This window comes from Pimephales promelas, chromosome 12 (assembly GCF_988280905.1).
Source record: "Pimephales promelas chromosome 12, fPimPro1.hap1.1, whole genome shotgun sequence".
Classification (NCBI taxonomy): Eukaryota; Metazoa; Chordata; class Actinopteri; order Cypriniformes; family Leuciscidae; genus Pimephales; species Pimephales promelas.
Genome location: NC_142780.1, coordinates 1,292,913 through 1,315,063, shown reverse-complemented (window position 1 = coordinate 1,315,063; position 22,151 = coordinate 1,292,913). Strand labels below are relative to the sequence as shown.

Below are 22,151 nucleotides of genomic sequence, written 5' to 3'. Positions count from 1 at the left end.
GAATGTGTGGTTCGCACACATTTATTGTTTGAATTGGGTTATAAAAGCACAAAACCTATTGCGATAATCAAAAGACTAAAAGATCTTAGATCTTCAAAATGAAGACCCACTAAAAAAGAGAAATCAATATGATCAATCCACATGTTTGCATGACTCTAAAAACAAGCACACCATCTTTGAAGCGTTAATGAAAGGCTTTGTCATGTCATTGATTTCGGCCCTCTAAAGTTTTGGCACTGTCTGAAATTTTATTGGATCTGTATTTTGTATTAACATTCATTTTAATGGTAATAAAAGGTCAATGGTGCATATTAAATGGTTTTTGGATGTGCTGCCATGATACCTTTGGAGTTCTGTGTAAATATTGTGTTGTATGAATATATTAACCAATCAGCAGCGTATATCAGAGCATCATGGGACCATAATCTGATGCCAGTGTGTTTCTCCATGGTGGAGACTGATGTGAGACAGATGTTGGTGTGTTTGGTATTCTGTGTGTTGAAGCGGGACAGACGTGTGTGTGTAATGGGCTGTTCTCAGCGGCACCGAGGCCTTGTTGCTGTTGACCCGCATTTAGACTCAGACAGGGTGAGATCGAGCGTCTGATGGTGCCGGCGCAGGTCACAAACTCAACACAACACACATCTCAATCACTCTCCTCTGACGGATTCACTGCTTTCTGCACGCAGGAGTATTGCTTTTAAAGTCATGTGTGGTTTCTACACCAAATGCAACGTCTCCCGTCGAGAAAACTGGAAGTACCGCCCCACGATTACGCTGTTGATTGATCCTATGGCTATATCTGAAATCTACGCAAGCTTGTTTCCGTCACAGAATAAAACATTTTTTTTAAAAGATATTTGCGACTTTATTTCTCAGAATTGCGTGTTATAAAGTCAGAATCGCATGATATAATGCTGCAATTGCGAGGAAAAAGTTAGAATTGCAAGTTTAATTCTAATATCACTTAATTCTGACATAACACACAATTGCAACTCAATATCACGTAATCCTGACTTTATTACACAATTGTGACTCAATATCACGCAATTCTGACTTTATAACACAATTGCGACTTTATGTCATGCAATTCTGACTTTATAACACAATTGCGACTTTATAACATGCAATTCTGATTTTATAACACAATTGCGACTTTATATCATGCAATTCTGATTTTATAACACAATTGCGACTTTATATCATGCAATTCTGATTTTATAACACAATTTTGACTCAATATCACACAACTCTGACTTTAAAACTCGCAATTGCGACTCAATATCATGCAATTCTTACTTTATAACACAATTCTGACTTTATAACAAAATTACGACTTTATTGTATGCAATTCTGACTTTATAACACAATTGTGACTCAATATCACACAATTCTGACTTTATAACACAATTGTGACTATCACGCAATTCTGACTTTATAACTCGCAATTGCGACTCAATATCATGCAATACTTACTTTATAACACAATTCTGACTATATCACGCAATTCTGTCTTTATAACACAATTGCGGCTCAATATCAAGCAATTCTGACTTTATAACACAATTACGACTTTATTGCATGCAATTCGGACTTTATAACACAATTACGACTCTATATCTCGCAATTCTGACTTTATAACACAATTGTCACTGCATGAAAAGTGGGATTTTCGTCAGTAAGCGGCACTGTAGATTGTCGTGGAAGTTCAGGTTTACGACTGCACACGGCAATTTACAGGTAACACTCAAAACTGCTGTGAATTGCCGGAAATTGACGTGGGCCTTGCTTGGCAGTTGTCCCCCCATTGTCCCCCCTTCTCCTAAATCTAGAGGAGGCTTTGACATGTAAATGAAAATGCTGTGAGCTATACACATGCAAATAAGGGTAGGGGAGTTTCACCCCAGGTAACAAGATCAGGCTCAGTATAACCTAATTGCTGTGTTTTTTTTGTTTTTTGTTTTTTTAACATTGCACATAATGCACAACAATTACAACAATAACATGACATCCAAAAAGATAACAATCAACAAATAATAATTTCACAATAAATAAGAAACAAATAAAAATAGGACAGAATTGAACAAATGAAATAAAAACAGGAAAGGGACTATCTCTATTGTGTATAATATTATGATTTAAGAGAAAGTTAGAAACCAGTAATTTGTACTATTTAAAGAAAGAAAATTAGCTTCAATTAGCTTCAATATTCTTTAGCAAATACAATTGTATCACTACATTTTTATCGATACATTTGAGAGACAGAATATACTGAAAACTAAAAATTAGACCAAAAAAAAAAAAACTTCAAACAAGGTTTAGAATTATTCATTTTACTCTTATGAATATGAAATTTTCCTAATAAAATTATAAGATTCATCATAACATTTAAGGAAGAGGTTTTCAAAATATATGATAACATCTTTGATGTTAATTCACAGTTATAAACAGATGTTTTTTGTTTTTGTTTTTTACAATTTTTTTACTGGTTTATTTATTTTAAGTAACCTAATAAAGTTATTTATTTATGCATATATGTATTTTTACATTTCATGGTAGCCTATTTAGGTATATCCACCTTATTCCTAATTTAAAATGAACTAACAGCAGCAGAAAAGTCAAGGACAGCCGGCGACAGCCTTTCAACCTGAGTCAAAAACCAGTGAACGTAACTCTGATTGGCTGAGGCAGCATATCGTCATAATCCAACCTGTAACGTCAGCCACTCTGATTGGCTGAGGCAACGTGCCAGGCATGTGGCGTGTTTTTTAAGCAGAAAGTAACTACACAGATATTCAGCCTGCTTCGCCGTCATGATCGCTGGGGAACCCATCTTTTCCTCTAAATTGAAGGTAAGTTCGTCCAGCTTAGTGAATTCTATGTCCATGTCTACTTATAGTTTTTGGTAGTTTAGCGTTTTTGTCTTAAACTTCACAAATCGGCTGTGATTACTGCCGCGAATGTCCAAGGGTGTTAACCTAACGGAACAGTTTTTTGTTTTGCGTTAGCTTGCTGCTCTTAATTCTTTTTTTGTTTCATTTCAATTTGAACAAATTTGGGACACTAAACTGTACGTTGGGTTGCACGTTGTTATCTGGCTGCAAGTTAGCTACCATTCTTTGATAGTAATCAAACTAACTCATTTACTCTGAATATCGTCAGAAATTATGAAAAAATAATAAGTGCCAGGGTCCTAAAACAAAGCGCGTAATGTGCTTGTATGCTCTAGTGTAGGCTATCCTTGTTTGTAAAATTGCATCACTTTGTGTGATGAGTGAAATCTTCAGATGTTTGTGATTTGTTTTGTCTCTCAGGGGCTGTTAGGAGTGAGGTGTCCTTCGCTGATGGGAGAAAAAACACCTAAACAAGGTAACGTTACGTGTTGTGATCTCATCCTCTTTTCTTTTGAACAGACCCCAGTCAAATAAAAAGTAAAACTAAACTAATTTGGATTAACGTCTGTGTTTATAGATGACTTTGAGCGTGAGACAGTGGTGAAAACGCCAAAGAGAACTGGAACATGGCATGTTATATTCAGTTATAAATGTTTGACCAAGTTTTTAAATATCTTATAAATCTGTTCAGTTTCATCATTTGATAATAACTTTTAAAACACATTTTTTGTGGTATAGATGCAGTGACTGAGACTGGGAGATGCAGTGACTGAAACCTGGTGGTAAGTGTTGATCTATTGGCAGTGGAGAAGACACTTTTAATAGACACCTTCTCTCTTGTGAGCTAGCAAACTTTGTTATTCTAATTAGAGCATTGTAAACATCACCAAATGTGTTCGTTTATTTCAGTGTTCCAGAAAAAGGTCCTGAAACTACTGGTCGACATCCGCCATCGCCTGAAGGAAACCAGGTAGTGGATGCAGAAGAAACATATTTTTGCTTACAAATGTGGGGACTTGGGGCAGATTGCCTTTGCATACATCTAAATCATTTGTCTTTTTCAACTTTGCAGAAGGGGTCATGAAATTCGTTTCCACAGCCACTGAGGTGTATGTACATCAAGGTGAACCTCAAGCACGCGTCGCAAAGACTTAAATTCACTTCGCCCTGATGAGCCAAGCCTACAGGACTTGAATTAAGAGTTTTAAAGGGATAGTTCACTTTGAAATTATTTTTTGAAATGTTTTGGCTTACGTCAAGGGCATCAGTCAGTCATATAATGGAAGTCTATGGGGATCTCTTAAAAGAGCATGCACAGAGAAGTACAAATTAAACATGATTTAATGAATCATAACTGTAAGTACACGTTGATGGCTTAAGATACGAGACGAGCGGTTTGTGTGAGAAAATGAACAGTGTGTGTGTATATATATATATGATCTGCGCATGCGGTGGAAACCACCAGAAGCGATCTTGCACTGGTACGTCACTCATTGTTTACACAGATTTTGGAAGTTTTACTGTGAAGATCTAAACATATTAAGATGTATTGCATTTTGTGTATATCTAAATATATATATATATATATATACACACACACACACACATTTATACAATATAAATACTGTTTGTTTTCTTTCCCAAAACGCTCATTTCGTGTCTTAGTCAATCATTGTGTACTTAATTTATGAGTCATTAAATCATGTTTAATTTGGTCTTCTTTGTGCATGCTCTTTGAGGTGGTGACCATAGACCTGCATTATATGACTGACAGACAACAACAGTTTGACCTAAAAATATCAAAATTGAAAATACTGTGGAAACAAAACCACCTGCATCTTGGATGCCCTTGAGATAAGATAAAACATATCAAAAATTTATTTCAAAGTGAACCATACCTTTAAATTACATCCTTATTATTCGTTCATAATTCTGGCTCCACTGTACATTGTGTTTGATATATCTGGTGCCCAATTCTGATGCCATTCAGGGCAATTTATTTTTGAATAGAGATGCAATATATTATTGATTTATTTGTATAACTGTAGTGCTGTATGTATGTATGTTGTCCCATGTTTCCAGAGGGTGGAGGACATGTTTTCTGTGCTTTGAAAGATGTTCTCCTATGCTGTGTACATAGTTTTGTGTTTGTTCTAATAAAGCTATTTCTTTGAATAAACAGTATGTGGCAAATGTTCCTTTCCTCAATAAATTCATGTCCTTGATGGTAATAATAATTTAGTCCATAGGATAACAATGACATGAATAAACAACATAATAGCATATCATATGAATATATATATATATGATTATTATTATTATAATTTTATGTCGGCTGACCAATAGTAACAGATCTGCCAACCAATCACGAGTGATTTTCTTGTTTAAATGTAGTGAATTTCAACCAATACTGAGTGAGGAAATTCAAGCCATTCTCTGGCAAGGCGCGCGCAGTGCTGCTATTCATATGCTAATTAGGGCCATTCGCACCTCCGCGAGCGCTGCATGCATACGTCATGGTTCGTTTCCGTCAATATGTGGCACAGTGGAACGCGACGTTCACAGTCTGTAAATTGTCGTTAACTGCCGAAAATTAGGGAGATTTCCGGCAGTTTACGGGGACGAAAATCCCACTTTTCATGCAGTGTGTGACTCAATATCATGCAATTTTGACTTTATAACACAATTGCAGCTCAATATCACGCAATTCTTACTTTATAACACAATTACGACTTTATTGCATGCAATTCTGACTTTATAACAGTATTGAAACTCAATATCACGCAATTCTGACTTTATAATTCGCAATTACGAGTTTATATCATGCTATACTGAGATATGTGGTGGAAACAACCTTCCATAGAAATGACATACATCCCATAATATCAAAAATATAACTTTATATATATATATATATATATATATATATATATATATATATACAAAAATGAATAAGTTCAAAAAATGTAATTGAACCTGCCACAATCAATTTCCTCAACTGTCCCGAGGGTCACATTTCCTTTTGTTTTTTATTCCTGCAGGGGCAATTTTTTGACCCACATCTTGAATTTTGGGGCCATTTTTGTTAATTCATGTTTTTTTGCCCCAATCTCCATTAATTTCTCATATGGGATATCTGTGCAACAATGAATACATTTTATTATATGATATGATTATATCATATTTTTTATATAGTTTTATTATTAATGTGTAATGTGAACACACAACTTAATAAATGATATTAAACATCTGAATCCATCCATGTCATGTCAACAAAGGAAAAGCCAGTTATTTATACTAAAATCAGTTATTGTTCCTTTCGCCCCATTCACAAATACCATAATTGTACATATTCTTCAATTAATCAAAAATTGATTTAATTACCTTTGATTTTCATTTGTTTGCTGTACAAATTATTTAAAATCATTACATATTATGAACCGGGATCTTGTCGAGAATCAGCCATGTTTGCATGTGCATTATGAAATGGTTATGACCTGCTGTGTTCAGTTTCTGTGCCATCTAGTGGTTTAGAGGAGAATAAAATCAAAGATAACAGTTTGAGTTCCCACTAAAAATCGATTGTCCACTTTAGACGTTCGACAAACTATAAGTAACATTGCAACTACTTGCCAACGAACTCTCATCATTAGTAGACTGTCTGCTGAATATCTGCACACACTTTATTGTGATGCTCCCCAACAGACATTATCCTACTCTACATGTCTATGCTACACGCTAACAGTCTGCTAATACTCTAATGACTGCTAGTGGACATGTAGTTGCAAAGTTACTTACAGTTAGTTAGAATGTCTGAAGTGGACCTTTGGAAATAAAGTGTAACTGAATCGAATGCACGGCTGTCCCGGTGCGCCTTCATCCCCGCTGTAACCTCTTCACTCCAGACTAATGTGTGTTCCTGATGTGTGCCACAGGTGCAGCGCTCCAGAAACAAGCAGATGAGGGAGATGTTTCCCGACGGCTTCGGGATCCATCACGCCGGGATGTTACGGCAGGACCGAACTCTCATGGAGAACATGTTTTCAAGAGGATACATTAAGGTTCTGGTGTGCACCGCCACGCTGGCCTGGGGTGTTAACTTACCCGCTCACGCTGTCATCATCAAGGTCAGGACTAGTGCTGTCAAACGATTAAAATATTTAATCGCGATTAATCGCATTAATGTCATAGTTAACATTTTTTTCTTGATTTCTTTTTGTTACAATATTTTTTTCTCATTTTAATGCTCTTATCAACATGGAAAAGTGAAAAAAAATTATTATTGAAAATAACATTGGAATAGTGTTCAATTTCACACTAACACATATAAATAATCTCTCACACAATGTTACACTGTCTATCAATAAAAGGGTGAAAGAAATACTGACGAGGTCCTGATATTGACGAGGGGGTGGAGAATTCGCATCATCTCTGTGTGTGTGTGTGTGTGTGTACACAAACCTATGTAGGATCGTATCAAATTTGCATAATTGTCTTCATTGGCTGCCCACGAACAGTCTACTTTGCTTACAATCACAACTGACTGGGCCATCTGACCAATCAGAGCAGAGTAGACCAATCACAGCAGACTGGGCCATCTGACCAATCAGAGCAGAGTAGACCAATCACAACAGACTGGGCCATCTGACCAATCAGAGCAGAGAAGACCAATCACAGCAGACTGGGCCATCTGACCAATCAGAGCAGAGTAGACCAATCACAGCAGACTGGGCCATCTGACCAATCAGAGCAGAGTAGACCAATCACAGCAGACTGGGCCATCTGACCAATCAGAGCAGAGTAGACCAATCACAGCAGACTGGGCCATCTGACCAATCAGAGCAGAGTAGACCAATCACAGCAGACTGGGCCATCTGACCAATCAGAGCAGAGTAGACCAATCACAGCAGACTGGGCCATCTGACCAATCAGAGCAGAGTAGACCAATCACAACAGACTGGGCCATCTGACCAATCAGAGCAGAGTAGACCAATCACAGCAGACTGGGTCATCTGACCAATCAGAGCAGAGTAGACCAATCACAACAGACTGGGCCATCTGACCAATCAGAGCAGAGTAGACCAATCACAGCAGACTGGGCCATCTGACCAATCAGAGCAGAGTAGACCAATCACAGCAGACTGGGCCATCTGACCAATCAGAGCAGAGTAGACCAATCACAGCAGACTGGGCCATCTGACCAATCAGAGCAGAGTAGACCAATCACAGCAGACTGGGCCATCTGACCAATCAGAGCAGAGTAGACCAATCACAGCAGACTGGGCCATCTGACCAATCAGAGCAGAGTAGACCAATCACAGCAGACTGGGCCATCTGACCAATCAGAGCAGAGTAGACCAATCACAGCAGACTGGGCCATCTGACCAATCAGAGCAGAGTAGACCAATCACAACAGACTGAGCCATCTGACCAATCAGAGCAGAGTAGACCAATCACAGCAGACTGGGCCATCTGACCAATCAGAGCAGAGTAGACCAATCACAGCAGACTGGGCCATCTGACCAATCAGAGCAGAGTAGACCAATCACAACAGACTGGGCCATCTGACCAATCAGAGCAGAGTAGACCAATCACAACAGACTGGGCCATCTGACCAATCAGAGCAGAGTAGACCAATCACAGCAGACTGGGCCATCTGACCAATCAGAGCAGAGTAGACCAATCACAGCAGACTGGGCCATCTGACCAATCAGAGCAGAGTAGACCAATCACAACAGACTGAGCCATCTGACCAATCAGAGCAGAGTAGACCAATCACAACAGACTGGGCCATCTGACCAATCAGAGCAGAGTAGACCAATCACAACAGACTGGGCCATCTGACCAATCAGAGCAGAGTAGACCAATCACAGCAGACTGGGCCATCTGACCAATCAGAGCAGAGTAGACCAATCACAGCAGACTGGGCCATCTGACCAATCAGAGCAGAGTAGACCAATCACAGCAGACTGGGCCATCTGACCAATCAGAGCAGAGTAGACCAATCACAGCAGACTGGGCCATCTGACCAATCAGAGCAGAGTAGACCAATCACAGCAGACTGGGCCATCTGACCAATCAGAGCAGAGTAGACCAATCACAGCAGACTGGGCCATCTGACCAATCAGAGCAGAGTAGACCAATCACAGCAGACTGGGCCATCTGACCAATCAGAGCAGAGTAGACCAATCACAACAGACTGAGCCATCTGACCAATCAGAGCAGAGTAGACCAATCACAACAGACTGGGCCATCTGACCAATCAGAGCAGAGTAGACCAATCACAACAGACTGGGCCATCTGACCAATCAGAGCAGAGTAGACCAATCACAGCAGACTGGGCCATCTGACCAATCAGAGCAGAGTAGACCAATCACAGCAGACTGGGCCATCTGACCAATCAGAGCAGAGTAGACCAATCACAACAGACTGAGCCATCTGACCAATCAGAGCAGAGTAGACCAATCACAACAGACTGGGCCATCTGACCAATCAGAGCAGAGTAGACCAATCACAACAGACTGGGCCATCTGACCAATCAGAGCAGAGTAGACCAATCACAGCAGACTGGGCCATCTGACCAATCAGAGCAGAGTAGACCAATCACAGCAGACTGGGCCATCTGACCAATCAGAGCAGAGTAGACCAATCACAGCAGACTGGGCCATCTGACCAATCAGAGCAGAGTAGACCAATCACAGCAGACTGGGCCATCTGACCAATCAGAGCAGAGTAGACCAATCACAACAGACTGGGCCATCTGACCAATCAGAGCAGAGAAGGCTCATGGAAAGAGGGGTTTAAAGAGACTGAATTGTGTATCGAACCGTTTCAGAGACTGTGAGAAAAGACATCTATATTCTATATTGTGAGAAAATAAAGTGTTTTTGGCCTTGGATGCTTGTAAAGCTGTTGAAGGAGAATCCCAAAACAAAATCCTTTCAGATCTTTTAGATAAGTATAATAGGAGCGCTTGAATCATAATTGTGGAATCTACAGAATGAGCTTTTAATGATTGCTGTCTGATATCAGGGCACTAATATCTATGATGCCAAGCGTGGCGCGCTGGTGGATCTGGGCATCCTGGACGTGATGCAGATCTTCGGTCGGGCCGGACGGCCACAGTTTGACAAGTACGGCGAGGGAACCATCATCACCACCCATGATAAGCTGAGCCATTACCTGACACTCCTGACCCAGCAGAACCCCATCGAGAGCCAGTTCCAGCAGAGCCTGTCCGACAACCTCAACGCTGAGGTACAACACACACTGACAACCTCAACACACTTAGACACAGACACACACACTGACAACCTCATCACACTAAGACACAGACACACACACACTGACAACCTCAACGCGGAGGTACAGACACACACACTGCCTATCCAGCTGAGGAGACATGCTTTGCCAAATATACAAATATGATGACCTTTGACATAAATTCGCTCTTTCAATCTCCAGATTATTAAGTTAATGTACTTTTTTATTACTCTTTACTACACTCAATAATCATATTATCACGTTATACATTAATCGCATTACACTTTATTTATGCTTTTGTCAAAACAATTGTATTGGAATATCAGTGATAATAAATGTGAAAGGAACAATTACTTTTTTTTTATATTTTATATTTTGTATTATTATTAATATATTACTTGTATATATATATATATATAATTACAGAAGCACAAAAAAATTACAAAAATTTAAATTAAAATTATGCTGAAAATATAAGCTAATTCATAATATATATATATATATAAAAAAAAATGTAGTGTTAGATTTAGTGCTGGGCAACGATTAATCATATCCAAAATAAAAGTTTGTGTTTACATAATATATGTGTGTGTGCTGTGTATAATTATTTTTGTACATATAAATACACACACTTGCATATATGTGTATTAATACAAATGCTTTATATATATATATATATATATATATATATATATATATATATATATATATACAGTGATGTGAATAAGTTTGGACACCCATGTTAAAGTTGCCTAAAAAGAGGAATAAAAAATCATCTTTTGGATATTGATCTTAATGCCTTAATTAGAAAAATGAGGAAAACTCCAACCTTTAGGACACCAATTTTCTTTGTGAATGAATAATGTATCATAAATAAATATTTTTTTTTTCCTTAAAATACAGGGTGCATAAGTCATGGCACCCCTATGTTAAATTCCCATAGAGTCAGGCAGATTTTTTTTTTTAAAAGCCAGTTATTTCATGGATCCAGGATAATATGCATCCTGATAAAGTTCCCTTGGGCTTTGGAATTAAAATATCCTCACACATATATATATATATATATATATATATATATATATATATAAATTAAGTAAAAATATATTCAATACTTGCTAAATTTTCTTAAATATATACATGCATATGGTATATATATACAAAATAATTATATGCAGTACTCGCATAGATTAACTTTATTTTGGATGTGATAAATCGATGCCCAGCACTGGTTAGGTAATTGTGATTCTACAGTAGGAGAGGAGGTGTATAATCTAATTTAGGTTATATAAATCATCTACACTAAAATCACAAATTGTTTTAACACTCAAATCTAAAGTCAGGCTGTTTTGTCTCTTTGAATTGAACAAGGAATTTCACTTTAGTTGTTGTTTGTTCGAAAAAGTAGGTTTTAATTTTTTTTTAAACAAATTTGCAGCTACAATGTGTCTTTATATTTGAATCAAAGATAATAAGCTTGGAAAAGAATGAAATGAGCTTATGAACTCTTCAAGATGTGTATAATAGCAGAAGGGCAATTCCTGACTCGGCCACACGATGGCAGCATCTGCAAGCCTTTTCCAGTAGAAACTCATGCTCAGTTCATCCAACAGATGGCGCAGTGACATCAGACATCATCTGAATATCAGATTAGAGTCATTTCTGCATGTTTTACGACTGTTGTGCATGGCATATCAATTATCATATTATGTCCAAGATCTCAATCACATAGTTAGTAACATTAAACACAACCCACACCTCTAGAAAACATTAGGATTTGATTTAAAGTGCTTGAAATGTGATTCTTGCTCATTGTTGTTTGTTTTGTGCAGATCGCTCTAGGGACGGTCACTAATGTTGATGAAGCCGTCCGGTGGTTGAGTTACACGTATCTGTACGTGCGAATGAGAGCCAATCCGCTGGTTTACGGGATCAACCACAAGGCCTGTCAGGTGCTCATGATCTCACTGGATAAATGGGATTTGCTGGTTTTCAGTTTTTATTTATTTTTTGTGGGGGGGGGAGATAAATAAATAAATATATGTATAATACTGTTATAATATATTTTATTCACATAGCCCAGCTTATTTTCGTATTTAAGATAGTTTATAATGTGAATTATTGGTTCTGATTGTGTTGATCAGATGGACCCGCAGTTGGAGCTGTACAGGAAGGAGTTAGTGGTGGAGTCGGGCCGAAAGCTGGATAAAGCTCGGATGATCCGCTTCGACGAGAGGACGGGTTATTTTGCGTCCACAGATCTCGGCCGGACAGCCAGTCACTTCTACATAAAGTACAACACTATGGAGGTGAGATGTGGATGCGTTTCATTCTGAAAGAAAACATGACGTTACTGACAAATGATTGCTTTTGTCTATAATTTTTCATTATTCAGCAAGGATGCACTAAATTAATCAAAAGTGACAGTGAAGGAAATTATAATATTACAAAAGGTTTATGTTTCAAATAAATGCTGTACTTTTGAACTTTCTATTCATCAAATAAACACTCTAAACAAATTTGGGTCAAATATGGACAAACACAAATATTGGGTTAAAAATGTAATTTTTCACAACTTTCACTTTCAATTGTAATTTTTTTAATTACATTTTTAACCCAACATTTGGGTTTGTCCATATTTTACCCAAAATTGGGTTGAAACAACCCAGCATTTTTTAGAGTGTGTAAGACATTTTAAAGAGACAAAGGATTTTTAATTATTCAGCAAGGATGCACTAAATTAATCAAAAGTGACAGTGAATTAAGTTATAATATTACAAAAGATGTATATTTAAAATAAATGCTGTACTTTTGAACTTTCTATTCATCAAATAAACACTTTAAACAACGCTGGGATGTTTGAACCCAAATTTGGGTCAAATATGGACAAACACAAATATTGGGTTAAAAATGTAATTTTTCACAACTTTCACTTTCAATTGTAATTTTTTTAATTGTATTTTTAACCCAACATCCGGGTTTGTCCATATTTGACCCATTTTAGAGTGAATCTGAAAAAAAATGTATAATGTATTCAACAAAAACAACTGTATGCAACTGATGATAATAATCATAAATGTTTCTTGAGCATCAAATCAGCAGATTATTGAGCAAGGATGCATTAAATTATGTTCTTAGATCGTTCTATTCATCAAAAAATAAATACCACCACAAAAATATAACTGTTTTCAACATTGATGATAATCAGAAATGTTTCTTGAGCAGATTAGAATGATTTCTGTATTCAGCAAGGATGCAATAAAGCGAACAAACGTGACGGTAAAGACGTTTATAATATTACAAAAGATTTCTATTTTAGATAGAAGTCAAATCCTCATATTAGAGTGATTTCTGAAGGATCATGTGACACTGAAGACTGCGGTAATGATTGGCTTAATTATATTAAAGGCATGTTTGATGTTTAATATTCTTTCACAGACGTTCAATGAGCTTTTTAGCGCGCAGAAGACCGAAGCAGATATCCTGAGCATCGTCTCCAAAGCGGAAGAGTTTGAGCAGATCAAGGTGAGAGCTCGTCGACTCACACACACACACACACATGTGTTTAGTAGCGGGTGTGTCACAGTGAGGTGTGTGTGTGTGACGCACAGGTCCGGGACGAGGAGCTGGAGGAGCTGGAGAAGATGTTGTGTGATTTCTGTGAGCTTCCCGCGGCTGGAGGAGTGGAGAACGGCTACGGGAAGATCAACATCCTCCTGCAGACGTACATCGGGCGCGGGGAGGTGGACAGCTTCTCCCTGATCTCAGACCTGTCTTATGTAGCGCAGGTGAGACTCACTACAGCTCCGTCCTCGTTATTCACACTTTCACCCAAAAAATGAAAGTTCTGTCAGCATTTACTCTCCCTCATGTTGTTCAACCTTCAATCTTCGGAACACAAACTAAGATATTTTTGATGAAATCTGAGAGCTGGATCACTCCTGTATACTAGTCCATAGGCTTCTTGAGGGATTGAAAGTGGCCGGCCTCGAAAAGTTATTAAAGACATCGTTAAAATAGTCCAAGTGACTACAGTGGCTCAATCTTAAGTTTATTAAGCGACGAGAACACTTTTTGTACGCAAAAACAAACAAAAATAACGACTTTATTTCAACTATTCACTTCCTTCTCCATGGGCCTGTAGTCAGTTAACGTAGTGTGATAGCATAAAGCTACGTCACACGGCCGACGCTGGTCATGTGTGTGATGCATGTGACATACCTGTACAACAACAGATCATATGCTGTTTAACTCGAGGTCCAGAGAGAAGGAAGTGAATAGTTGAAATAAAGTCGTTGAATATGTTTGTTTTTGAGCTCAAAATGTTTTCTCGTCGCTTGATAAAGTTAAAGGAGTAGTTCACTTTAAAAAAAACTTTAGCTGATAATTTACTCACCCCCATGTCATCCGAGATGTCCATGTCTTTCTTTCTTCAGTCGAAAAGAAATTCCAGGATTTTCTCCATATAATGGACTTCAATGGGAACCAAACGGTTCAAGGTCCAAATGAGAGTTTCAGTGCAAACTGTTCATCAAAAAAGGGCTTTAAACGACTCCAGACGATGAATAAGGGTCTTATCAAGCGAAATGATCTCTCGTTTCATAGATAAAATAACAAAGTGTAAGTTTTATAAGCTCAAATGCTCGCCTTGCTCTGTTCTGTGACGCGCGTTCGTGACTCTCCTGTTCGAACTCGTTCATCAAAATGAACGAATCTTTTTCCGAGTCATGACTCGAAGGGTCCTAGATTAGACCCATATTCATCGTCTGGTGTCGTTTAAAGCCCTTTGAACAGTTTGCACTGAAACCCTCATTTGGACCTTGAACCGTTTGGTTCCCATTGAAGTCCATTATATGGAGAAAATCCTGGAATGTTTTCATCAAAAACCTTAATTTCTTTTCCACTGAAGAAAGAAAGACGTGGACATCTTGGATGACATGGGGGTGAGGAAATTATCAGCAAAAGTTTTTTAAAAGTGACCTACTTCTTTAAAGTCCCCGTGAACCGGAAGTTGCAAACGATTTCTCTCCATTGCTGTGACGTATTTCCAAGTGAAATGGAATATTGAACAGAGGGCAGGGTTTTACTCCAGCGCTCCTCCTCTCCATCTCTCGCTCATAGCAGACTAACGGTTTGAGGGGAGTGGTTAAGCGTTTCCCCACCCAAACTGTGAAACCTACGTCATCAGAAAAAGAAACCGTTCCAGACCGGAAGTAACTTTTCAGATTTTGATTAAAGATTACTAAGGTAAAACATTTTTTTAATATATATTCACTTGCACGGATTAATTGTTCATCACAAGACTAGTAATATGCGCTAACAAAGTAAATAGGTTCAATTTTGATTTCACGGGGACTTTAATATTGAGCCACTGTAGTCGCTTGGACTATTTTAACGATGTCTTTAACCCTTATGCTGCATTAGGGACATTTTTGGTCTTTTGCAGTTTAATTTCTTTGACCATTTTGGCTGTTTTAATGCAAATGGTATGAAATTTGGCAAAATTGTGACTTTTTGGATACATGTAAAAAATGTGATCCCATTTTGCAAAATATGTATAACACACACTGTGTAGATCAAATAGTAACACTCAGCACCATAAAGACCAAAAATGGCCCATTGAAACCCATTAAAACGTTGTTTAAATCTGAGGCTGTCAGTAATACATGAAACATGATTTTTGCACAAACATCCTTTCATTTTGAAGCAAAAGCATTATATTTGCATTATATAGTGTATTCCACCAGATGACGTCACTACATATTTATTCCCTATGGGTGGAAATGCACCTTATTTTAGGCAATAGGCAATGTTTAATAGGTGGCCATTTTTGGTCTCTAACGCGCTAAGTGGGATTTTTTTGCAAAGTGGGACTGTGATAATCCAAATCTAAAGTTTTCTCTTTGCATTTAGTTTATTGAAAATAATTGAATTTTTGTGTTTTTTCCTCTTATACAAATCGATGGTTTCGCAAACAAAACTGGTAATTAAAGGGTTAAAATCCTGAAATTTAATACATTTTTGGTAGTTATGATGAGGACTGATGCTGGTTAAAGATTTAACTTGGTAAAAGTGGAAAATAATAATAAGATATAATATTTTAGGCAATGTTTAATATGTGGCCATTTTTGGTCCTTAATGCACTCAACGGTGTTAAAAATCTAATGCAGCACAAGGGTTAATAACTTTTCTAGGCCGGCCAATTTCAATCCTTCAAGAAGCCTATGGACTAGTATGGAGGAGCGATCCAGCTCTTAGATTTCATCCAAAATATATGAATTCATGTTCTGAAGATAAACGAAGGTCTTACGGGGTTGAACAACATGAGGGAGAGTAAATACAGACAGAACTTTCATGTTTTGGGTGAACATTGAGAAATTAAACCTGCCGAATCATATGCAACTGCACTCAATTAGTCGTGTCTGATATAATCACATAATGTTTCTCAACTTCTGACCAAACTTATTCATTTCCATGGGAATCGACACAATGACGAATGCGAGTCGAGTTCAATTTTGGTGAATTGTGTAAATTAGCTGAAGATCCACAATGGGCGAGATGCTCATCCAGCAAGTTTTGCAAAACGCTTCGATATGGAGTGTTTAGGATGGGATGTGCTCTGTGGAAGACATCTATCCATGATATCCATGTGCTCGGATCGCTGAAGTCCCTGTTTGCTCCTAATCCGGCTGATTTCAGACGTGCAGCTGGATCCGGCAGTGGGAGGCATTTCCGTGTCAAACGTTTGTTGATTTTAAATCCAGACCTTCTCTGATGCTCGAGTCTGAGATCTCTCTCTCTCTCCGCCACACCAATGCGTTTTAGATGGACACACACACACACACACACAATGATTCTTCGGATGTTTTTTGCATCTGTTCACGGATCTTCCCGTCGTTCAGCTGAAGATTGAAGAGAACGGGCTCGCTTCTCAGTCGATCTAATTCTCCAAGCATTTGTAAATCGACTGAGTGTAAATAAGAGGCTGAGTGACTAGCGCTAGGCAATATATCAAAACAAATATATATAATTGTAATTTTATATATTTGTTTTGCTATAATATATAATATATATTATATTGAGAGATTTTTTGTTTGTATGTTTATGAAACTCTTTTTTTTTAAGCAAAGGCTTTGTTCTTTCTCTGTTCTTGTACATATCCATACAACAAAATATACTGGAGATCATGAAAGTTGGAGAATATGATCAAAAATGCAGGCGCAACTTTTTTTTTACTAAACACTGGCAGGGAAAGAGTTCATCTCTTTGTGTTTCAGGCTTTCAGTGATATTCAAAATCATAATATTTATGGATTTGCTCTTTCTTTTTCTCAGTGGAACCAGAATTTGGACCACAATTTCAGTATTTATATATATGTGTTTACATAATATATTTGTGTGTGCTGTATATAATTATTTTGTATATATAAATACACACACATGCATGTATATATTTAAGAAAATGTGTTATTCCTATATAAAATATTTATATAATATAGATTATGTATTTATATATATATATATATATATACACACAATTTAAGCGCAAATAATTCTTAAATATATACATGCATGCATAGGTATTTATATATACAAAATAATTATATACAGCACACTCAAATATATTATGTAAAACAGACTTTTATTTTGGATGCGATTAATCGCAATTAACTTTTGCACAGCCCTAATATATATATATATATATATATATATATATATATATATATTAAATCATCGGAATATATAATGCCATATTCCAGATGTTGTAAATATATAATTTCCAAATATTTTCTTCTGGAACCAATTATAATGAGATGTCTATTAAATGTACAGCATTAAGGTGTGGGTCACATAAGTGAAGTTTTGCAGGCAAGAAAAAGGTTCATTGTCAATAGTGTATCAAAGCATGAAACACAACTCACACTAAAGCAGTTTTGAGAGTCCGTCACACAAACGTGTCCAGATCGCACACATCCCTGTGGAAATGACTGGATTTCGCCCATGAAAATTATGGGTTCACCTTTAAACTGGAAAACATAAAATACACATGTACATTTATTCTTATTGATTTGAATCCTTCTGGTAATTTTGACCCGTAAAATATATATTTTTTTTTAAATTGAGTGTTTATTCGGAGAGGTCCAAGACCCCAGGTCTTTTGACACACTTAAACCACAAATACACCAAAAAAAAAAAAAAAAAAAAACCCGATGTGTTTATTATTTATTGATCTAGTTATTTAAAGTTATTTAAAATCTAGTTATTTAAAAAGTCTAGTTATTTAAAATCTAGTTATTGAAAGATAAATGTAAAATTACAATAAAATAAAATAAGGTTTTGGGACAGAAAATAATTTAGGGTCATTTTGACCGGCGAGGGAAGGATTTGTTACAAAACGCAAGGGAAGGATGAAGGTTAAGTAGTGATAAAGCATTCAAAACCTTCTAAATCTATAAAAACTCTCTTTCCAAACCTAAAAAGACAGAGTTGTTCGCCTGTGACCGACCGCACAACCTTAAAGATCCCCAATGCTCTTCGCAACAGATCAGTCCACAAAGCTCACGTGAAGCTGTGGATGATGGGACGGTTCTGTCGGGTCTCGGATGAAAGACGGGGGTCGCTCTCGTGGCCTGTTAAACATCAGCATCTGGGTCAGCAGGTGTTTGTCCTCCTCGCACTCGTTCATTTCTGCTCCATCCATCAGTGACACACCAGATCGCTCCATCATAGCAGTCAGATCTATGAGGGAACGTGCACCTTATAGATCAAAGTAATGTAGGAGAGCATAACTCACTCTCCAGCCATCAAACACACACACTCCCTGCGCTCTGATCTACACCGACAGCCCACATTAGTTATTCCATGAAATGTGTTCTAGATAATGAGCTAAATTTAAAAAGCTGTATCCCCTAAGAAGAGAACTGTAAATGATAAATCTGTTTAAAATGACGCTCTCCCATTAGTCAAGCTGCTTTATAAGGTCGTCCACTGCCAAGGATCCGTCACTGAGTTCCTCAACCATCTGAAAACTTCTCACTTTATTTTATCTCTGATTAACTCTTTCCCTGCCATTGACCGACATTTCTGGCTTTCCGTGTTTTCCGCTGTTATACGGTAGGGGGCGCTGTCTATATATAGGGCTGGGTAATAAATATCGATTCCTCGATATTAATCGATTCTCATTTTTACGAACCGATATCGATTCTTAAATCTCAAGAATCGATTAGTCATCCTGTTTCATTTGAATGAATGGATCGTTGTATCGCGGCTGCGCGCATCCAAAAACTCGCAATAATCTTTGTCCTTTGTTACTATTGATATGAAACAAAGTCTCAATTTTCAAATTACGTCCATTTTCTTTAGAAATTCAAAAACATAAATAGTGTTTTGTCGCTGTGGCGTGAGATCGCTCTGGAGAAGCAGCAGCGCTGATCTCTCTTCCGGCTTAATAATACCAGTCACAGCGCCAAATAAACATGAACGAGCATCTGAAAGTGTGTTAAAGATAGAGTACAACTTATCCAAAGCCGGATCATGTCACATTGATTCACTCAATCAGCGTTTCAACCGTGGAAAGACGTCAGTTAAACAGTTTGTAATCAATGTATCGTCATATTTACCTCAGAAAACCCACATAAACTCGTTAGTCAGCTAGAAAAAATAACTCTAGAGAGGAGCATTTTGCTAAATATATACACCATATTACATATGCATTATAATCTTAATGTTCTTCAATATTTAATGCATATTTGAATAAATCTGGCAGGTTTTTATGACAGCCACCATTTAAACGTTTATATTTCATATAATCTTCTTATTATAAAAATAAATAAAAGTGTAATTTAAGTGTTTGTATAGCTACAAAACAGTTCATTATTACCTTCATATTAGGCTAATGAAGCCCAACTAGACTCCCATAGTTTACAGCATTAGTTCAGAGATTTGATTTCCTTGAGAAAATGTGCCATTTATTGTAACTGATATCAAAAATAATCAATATTGAATTGAATCGAAATCGAATCGAATTGCAAGCTTGTGAATCGAATTTGAATCGAATTGTGAAATTTGTGTCAATCCACAGCTACATCCGGTCAGAATCCGAAGTGCAGCTCGATGCGCACGCTAACGGCTGATATTGCCCACAATCCATCGCGCACTGGACGAGGATTCGGTTAGAACTACAAACACGAGTGAAAAGTGTTAAACTACTACAGACATGGAGGACATGCGAGTCCCACAGTTGTATAGAGAGGTTTAGATAAAGGGGTTTGAGTGATTCATTATCAGTATCAAACCTGACGAAAATGTATTCATTCAATTTTGTCTACATTATATTGCATCATTATGAACTTTTGTAAAGTTTAGCCAAAGTTTAAAGGGGTCATGAACTGGCTTTTTAGCCCTTGAGCATCCTTGTGGACATTTTTGTCCTTTTCGGTTTTGTTTTTTTGATCACTTTGCCTGTGTTAAAGCTAACTGCCAAAGAATTGACACAGGTGTGTATTTTTATCGGAATTTTACCATTTCACCGTCATTTTCTTAAAAAAAATATTTTTTGCATTAGGTACAAAAAATACTCCCTCTCAGCACCTTTTGGACAAAAATGTCCCCATTGAAACCCATTAAAACTGCCATTTTTAATCCCCGGTTCAGTTAACTATAAAATTATTCAATCTTTGTTAAGAGGCTTTCATTCTGATGGCAAGGCTTCAAAATTAAATTTTTTACTATTTTTTATCAGATGGTGTCATTTTTTTAAAGTTTGGCCTATAAAACAAATATCACTTTATTCCTGTTTTCTGGTTCAGCATATTATAGAGCCAACTGGATAAATTATGCAACAATATTTGTGTGGGTGCGTCAGAGTGTGGTTAGTATGTGTGTTATAAAAAAAAAATCGGCTATTTTGTACCCTAGTTTTGAGCCTAGCTGAAAAACGCCACCAAGAAAATTGGAAAAAATTAGCCCCTCGTCCACGTTCAACCTATATGCACGAAATTTGGTGGGAATGTGTATCATATCAAGACGCACATAAAAGCCTCAAGAACCCATACCCTAAACTCGACAGGAGTCCACCATTTTGAATTTGGCGGCCATTTTGGGACGATTTACACACTCCGTATTTTAATGTCAAAAGCTCAAGGAACATTTGATTCCTCAGTTCATCACCCCTTTAATAGTTAGAAAGGTAGTATGAAAGGTGTGTCCCTAAATTAGTGTGTGTGTGCAGAACGCAGCTCGTATCGTGCGGGCCCTGTTCGAGATCGCCCTGAGGAAGCGCTGGCCCGTCATGACCCACCGCCTGCTGAACCTGTGTAAGGTGATCGACAAGCGTCTGTGGGGCTGGGCTCACCCGCTCCGGCAGTTCAGCGCTCTGCCCCCGTCTGTGCTGTCCCGCCTGGAGGAGAGGAAGATCACCGTGGACCAGCTCAGGGACATGGGCAAAGATGAGATCGGTCAGTCTCACGCCACGTGTTTTTCACCACAAATTATATTTCTGGATGCGTCTATGCGTGTGTGTTTTCTTATTTTATTTATTTTTTAAATCTAGTGTTTTGCACATGTTTCTGTGATCTTATATAAAGTCAATGGAAGTCTATGTGTGTGTGTGTGTGTAGGTCACATGTTGCATCACGTAAACATCGGGCTGAAGGTGAAGCAGTGTGTCCATCAGATCCCTGCCATCCTGATGGAGTCCAGCATTCAGCCAATCACACGCACCGTCCTGCGCGTGCGCCTCAGCATCACCCCCGACTTCAGGTGGAGTGACCAGGTAACCATGGCAACCGCATCCGGGGCCTCACGCACTGCTGTAGTGGATGCTCAGTTCCTTACACCAGCCGATCCCAAACTCATCCACACAAAACATTCAGGCCGAACTTCATCTATTTGAATTACACATAATATTCCCATCCATTTGGGTCACACAGCTTTACAGAAACAAACTAATGAAATTAGCGTCATGCATAAGTAAATGGTACGATTTCTGCTCTCAAAA

The 22,151-nt window shown here is 37.7% G+C and overlaps 1 protein-coding gene and 1 long non-coding RNA gene across 2 annotated transcripts in view; both read left to right on the top strand.

Moving 5' to 3' along the window:
* The window catches only part of ascc3 (activating signal cointegrator 1 complex subunit 3), a 234,103-nt gene that overhangs the window by 139,976 nt on the left and 71,976 nt on the right, over positions 1 to 22,151 (top strand). Inside the window, exons 15-22 of the mRNA XM_039651238.2 lie at positions 6,830 to 7,021; positions 9,927 to 10,151; positions 11,987 to 12,106; positions 12,299 to 12,463; positions 13,593 to 13,679; positions 13,766 to 13,942; positions 21,384 to 21,609; positions 21,772 to 21,926. Of these exons, the coding sequence (XP_039507172.2) occupies positions 6,830 to 7,021; positions 9,927 to 10,151; positions 11,987 to 12,106; positions 12,299 to 12,463; positions 13,593 to 13,679; positions 13,766 to 13,942; positions 21,384 to 21,609; positions 21,772 to 21,926 (1,347 nt within the window). The remainder of the gene's footprint in view (positions 1 to 6,829; positions 7,022 to 9,926; positions 10,152 to 11,986; positions 12,107 to 12,298; positions 12,464 to 13,592; positions 13,680 to 13,765; positions 13,943 to 21,383; positions 21,610 to 21,771; positions 21,927 to 22,151) is intronic.
* Positions 2,530 to 5,075, top strand: LOC120478377 (uncharacterized). The gene is made up of 6 exons (XR_016145898.1): positions 2,530 to 2,852; positions 3,315 to 3,369; positions 3,472 to 3,523; positions 3,633 to 3,676; positions 3,804 to 3,864; positions 3,967 to 5,075. It is a non-coding gene; the product is annotated as an uncharacterized LOC120478377 (long non-coding RNA).